Source organism: Pteropus vampyrus, unplaced genomic scaffold (assembly GCF_000151845.1).
Source record: "Pteropus vampyrus isolate Shadow unplaced genomic scaffold, Pvam_2.0 Scaffold126, whole genome shotgun sequence".
In the NCBI taxonomy this organism is placed as follows: domain Eukaryota; kingdom Metazoa; phylum Chordata; class Mammalia; order Chiroptera; family Pteropodidae; genus Pteropus; species Pteropus vampyrus.
In genome coordinates this window covers 2,644,779-2,650,608 of record NW_011888907.1, presented here as the reverse complement: position 1 = coordinate 2,650,608, position 5,830 = coordinate 2,644,779, and the positions used below count along the sequence as shown (strand labels likewise).

Sequence of the window (5,830 nt, the reverse complement as noted above, 5' to 3'; positions counted from 1 at the left end):
ACATACTAAGAAGAATTTAATTGTATACCTTAAATGGATGTTTTGTGTGATGTGTTATATTTTAATAAAGCTGTTTTATATTAAATTAGTCATATATGTAAAAACTGCTAGATAATAAGGGCTGTATGAGAGTTAACTATTATTATTATTTGAAGTGAAAATTAAAACAAGAGACCATTTTTCACTTTCCAGGTTGGTAGAGATTAAACAATTCAATAACACACAATAATGGCCAGATTATACACAATCACTCAGCTCTTATACACTGTAGGTAGAAATGTAAATTCGTGCAGCTTCATTAGAGGACCTAGTGGATTTCCATACTAAAATAATAAATATTTATTCTTTTTGACTCAGTATCTCAGAGAAATTGTCTGTGTTCATTATAACATGGTTTATATTACCAAAAGACCTAAATAACTATTAATAGGTGTCTGGTTTAATAAACAATGGCATAACCATTGAAAGGAATCTTACATGGCCATAAAAAGAAAGAAAAAAAAGGGTCCTTCATCATCAGTTCATCTCCAAGGCACAATAGAAGGTGAAAAAATAAACTGTAAAACAGGAATTATAGTTTGCTCACATTAGTGTAAAAAAATAAGTTGTGAATGTGTGGATGAATATGCACGCAAGCACATGTTTACAAACACGTTTATGCTTGTAAATGCATAGACTTTTCTAGAAGGATATATAAGGAAGGGAGCTAGCTGCTTCTGGAGAGAGACTAAAGCTTTGGAAGTCTGCAATCAGTGAAAGACTTTTGTTTGCACACACTTTTGTACTGCTTGAAATTTTGTTTTTTGTGGTTTTATTTTGGTCAAGAGTAAGAGTATATAACTTTTTTAAAGAAAGAGTCAATTAAAAGGACAAAACAAAATATGTGAGGCCAGCAGAAAGCTCCAGTCCAATGAAGTTGCCTTCCATTTCCCTAACCTGATACATTTGGTCTGAATAGATTAGATTATGGCAAAGAGTGTGTGTGTGTGTGTGTGTGTGTGTGTGTGTGTGCGCGCGCGCGCGTGTGCATATGTGTATTCAAGTTTCATAATTACTTAATCTAGTGAAAATTTAAAATAAAAAAGTATCCTACTTTCTCCCCATTTAGTGCTGGATCATCGTTTACTCAGTGTTATTAATTCACCCAACAACTATTGACTAAGAACGTCCTAACATCCCAGCACAGTTGGATGCTGTGGGAAGTACCACAAAGGTGAGAAGAGCAATACCTTCCTTCATGGTTACATATAACTTAACGAAAGGAACAAGAAAAACTCTAATAACAATACAAGAGCTTAATGATGACTCAAGTCAATTGTTTCAAGTCTCTTAAAATGGCTTTTACAGATGTTGCAGTGTCACCAGGAAATCAGCAGGGGGCACTTCAAACATGTCTGTGCTGAGTGAGGCTCAGCTCTTTGTCAGTCTAGGGCTTCGATTTGTCTGAAGTTTATCTTAGAATGTGATGCCCTCAGCAAAAAAACATTTCTGGTCTTGCATATTCAAGTAATTAACTAGATCTCACAGAAAGTCTCCTTTGATTTCCTACAGGGACTTAAGTTTTTATGTTTTGGGTTTGTTTTAAATGGGTAAAAAGCTACTTATAAATAAACATGGACTATAAAGTAGGTTATTTGTGAGATATTCTTTTTAGTTTTATGAGTTGTCTTCTAGGAAAGGCCTACATCCTTCTTCCCCTTGGCCTACTGCAGCTCCTCTGTGACAGCCTCTGTCCCTCTGGTATGTTCTGATGTGTCCCTCTCACTATAATGCCTTGTTCCAGGACAGGTCACTGCAATACAGTGACATTAAAAGAAGGCATTCACTCTTTCTTTTTTTTTTTTAAAAAAAATCCTTTATTTCTCTTAACTTTATTTAGACAAATCTTTTAATGCTGATATTAAAATATGATTTCTTTCTTTCTCTTTGTTTTCTTTCTTTTTTTTTTTTCTTTTGCTTCTTTTGTTTTTGAAAGAGGAGAGAAGATGACTATCCCCAAATCAAGAAAACTAAAATCCTTAAAATATGTATGGATTATTTAACACCACACTTTTATCATCTGAAGCAATTTTTTCCACATCCCACAATTCCTTCACCCCTAAAGCAAAGATGGTAATTCTTTTTTTTGATACCTTTTACTCATTTTCCTTCTTCCTTGGGATCACCAAAGGGGGGGAAAATGTATGATTTGTGGTTACTGTTATTTAATCTTCTTTAAATTTTATCTTCCCTCATCTGTACAATGGGAATATTGTGCGGATGTTTTTGTAATAATTAAAAGCAGGAAAGGATGAAAAGTGCCCAGTGTGTGCAAATAGCAGGCCCTCAATCTAAATAATAGATAGATGGATAGAGGGTAGATGTTGTATAGATAATGACAGAAAGATAGATGATAGATGAAGGGTAGGTAGATAAATGATGGATAGATGGATAGAAAGGAAGGATGAAAGAAAAAGGTAGAAGGAAGGAAGGAAGGAAGGAAGGAAGGAGGAAAGGAGGGAGGGAGGAAGGAAGGAAAGAAGGAAGGAAGGAAGGAAGGAAGGAAGGAAGGAAGGAGGAAAGGAGGGAGGGAGGAAGGAAGGAAAGAAGGAAGGAAGGAAGGAAGGAAGGAAGGAAGGAAGGAGGAAAGGAGGGAGGGAGGAAGGAAGGAAAGGAAGGGAGGAAGAACTTCCCTACATGTCGCGTTCTGGAGTTTCTGCTTGTTTCTTTAGGTATGCCCATTTAACTTTTTACTTAACGTATTTTAAAAATATACCAGGAGCAAGCGTCCTGGCATGAGTACTGGTTTGTTAAACGTTTATAAAAAGCTTAGCTTTTTTTCTGACTTGAAGTTTTTTAAGTCTTTTACACGTCAATTACGGAAAACGTCAAGCCTCACCCTGTCGGTGGTGATCAAATAACCTTCTTGAAGCTTGGACGAGGCGCCTCGCTAACGCACAGCAGTCCGGACTTAGGGATCATGTGAGCCTCTCTGCACTAGAAAGCACCGTCGCTCCAAGAGCAGCCAATCAGGAGAGTGTGTTGCCGCCACACCCACCTGCCCACCGCATGTCCCGGGACGGGACCAACCTACCTTTTTTTCTAAAGGGTTGTGCTGCTATGCATGAATTCTTCCTGGAAATCTCTGCAACTCTAATGGACGTGCCGTGTAACACTATAGGTCACTGCATAAACCTGAGAAATCATTTTAAACATACATATTAGTATCAAACTTCCCTTTAGCAATCTTCTTGCAATTCTCTAAAAGGCACAGAAGTGCAGATTGGTTAGGCTGCTTTAGTAAATGATTTTTAAAAAATTTATGTGTGAAAATAGGCTACATGAGTATCCTATATAAGATAGTAGGCATTTTGCACGTCATTTGTTTATGTCATTTATGCCTTGAGCACATGCAATTGTACTCATCTCGTGTCATTTTTTTAAAAATTAGAATTTGCTATGTAATTTTTTGGAGGACTTCCACGTCATGGTTATTCAACCCCTGCATGGTCCGTTCTGCCACTTCGAAAGTTTTTCTGAAGGGGTTAATTCTCAGCAGGTTTTGAAAATCCCTCCACATGCTTTGTGGGGCGGGATGAATGTGCACACTATATTGTTTAATAATTGCAATACAAGACCATATATTGTGTTGTGCCATTTAATGCATCAACTTAAAAATAGAACTTTATTCTACATAATAACACGCTTTGAATTATTTGGATATTATTAGGTGTATTTTGTTTTTGAGTAAAACTTTAAATGTGAGCCTACTTTAAATCACGTGGCCTTTCATCCTAATATACAAATGTAGATTGTGTATGTGTGTAAAGAGAAAGAGAAAGAGAGACAGAGAGAGACAGAGAGACAGAGAGACAGAGACAGAGACAGAGAGACAGGGAGAGAGACAGAGAGAGAGACGGGTAGAAGGAAGCATTGAAGATATTCAGATAAAGAATCCAGTATAGGGAGTGAATTGGAGGTTTTGATTTTTTGAGCCTGTTTCCCAGATGTAAAGTGGCTAATAAATCCTTTACATTTAAAAAGATATTTGATAGTATTCTGTATTCTGAGCATTTTGGCAAAAAAAGTACAATTTCCAATGTGATTTCATCATTCTTATTAGTTTACTTGCACACCTCAATCTCTGTTAAGAGATTTAAGATATAATTTACACACCATAAAGCTCTCTGATTTAAAGTGCACAAGTGAATTTTTTTAATATGTTAATCCAGTTGTACCACCATCACCATAATGTAATTTAAAACATTTTCATCACCATCCCCCCCCCCCAACCCCTTACCCTTATTCTCCAGCTCCAGGCAACCACAAATCTACTTTCTGTCTGTAAGATTTACCTACTTGTGGATATTTTATATAAATGGAATCAAATGATACAATATGTGTCTTTGCGACTGGCTCCTTTCATTTTGCATAACAATGCAGTTTTAGATTATTTGACCTCAAGAGTCTGCCTCTGACCATAAAATGTTATACTTGCATTCTTCGCTGAATTTGAGTGTAATTTGCATGAGGCAAAAATTAGAAACTAGTCAGAGCAAGAGGGCTTTTCTCTACCATATCAGCAAATCCATTTTGCCAACGTTAAAATACCAGATTATTCAAGCATAAGTTGCAGAACGACGTGTGTTTATGGATCCGTAATCTGATATTGTCCCGGAAAAAATTTTTTTGGGGGGGAGGGAGAAACCCCTGCAAATTACAAATAGGATCCATTAAAAGAGGAGAGGGTTTAAGTATAGACTAAATGTAGTTTAACAGCTTAACTTGCTATCCTTGGAAAACTGGCGATTGCAGGGTATTTAACATTAATCCATATAAACCTGTGTTTGGTGCTTGTACAGGGGGCCTTGGAGAGCCAGACCCCTCAGGAAGAGCAAATAGGAAACTCACAGAGAAAGCACATTTCCCTTCTGCCCTTTCCCCCTCTTCTCGCTGGCAGGGTTGATGCTCATTACAGTTTGCTTAAATATTTGGAAGTGAATTTAGGGCCCTCCCCCCAACTTATGATTTTATAGCCAATAGGTGATGAGGTTTATTTGCATATTTCCAGTCACATAAGCAGCCGTGGAGTGGAAACTGTCAGACTCGATTCCTCCTGCTCCGAGGAAACCTGCCACTTCTAGCTGCCCTGCTCTTCCCTTAAAAGAGTGACTTGCCCTGCTCGCGACCGCGGCTCCAGCCTGCTCTCGCCTTAGGCTCTACGGTCCATCAGTCTGTCCCCGCTCCCGCCCGTGACCTGTCGCTCCTACAGAGGGACGCGCCTTGCGATGGAGAGCAAAGGGCTGCTCCTGGTGGCTCTGGGCATGTGGCTCCAGAGTCTGACCGCCTCCCCCGGAGGGGTGGCCGCCGCCGACAGTAAGTTTTGCGCGCAGACTCCCCTCCACCTGCAGACTCCGCTCAGTGGCCACTTCACGCGTGGTGAGGATGGGAAGAAAGAAGTTGGAAGGGGATGTGTATGCGCACCGGGGACTCTCCTAGCCCGAGCGCCGCCCCGAGAAGTCCCTGGGGCGGGATTCCGGAGGGACAGCGAGGTTATTCTCCTTCGGATCCAGCTGAGGTGGCTCCCAGTTCCCGCTCTCTCTCCCCCGGGTTCCCGCGCTGTCCCCTCAGCTCCGGCGGAGGCCACGTTCCGGAGCGCCCGGGCTCAGTGGGGAGGGCCTGGGGGAGTGTGAGGGGTGGGACGGAGAGGCGGGAGGAAGGGCCCTGTTGGCGGTGGCCCGCTGTAACCTCCCGGCTCGGGGTTGAAGGGGGAGGGGCTGGAATGAAAGGCACGCGGGCCAAGGTGACCCTGGCTTGGCTACTGCCGGGGCTCGGCCCCCGCCTGTGGGAA

The 5,830-nt window shown here is 40.9% G+C and overlaps 1 protein-coding gene across 1 annotated transcript in view; it reads left to right on the top strand.

Moving 5' to 3' along the window:
* Positions 1-5,109: 5,109 nt before the first annotated feature.
* Positions 5,110-5,830, top strand: part of LPL (lipoprotein lipase) — a 19,652-nt gene continuing 18,931 nt past the window's right edge. The window contains exon 1 of the mRNA XM_011366906.2: positions 5,110-5,355. Within this exon, the coding sequence (XP_011365208.1) occupies positions 5,268-5,355 (88 nt within the window). The 5' untranslated portion in view covers positions 5,110-5,267. The remainder of the gene's footprint in view (positions 5,356-5,830) is intronic.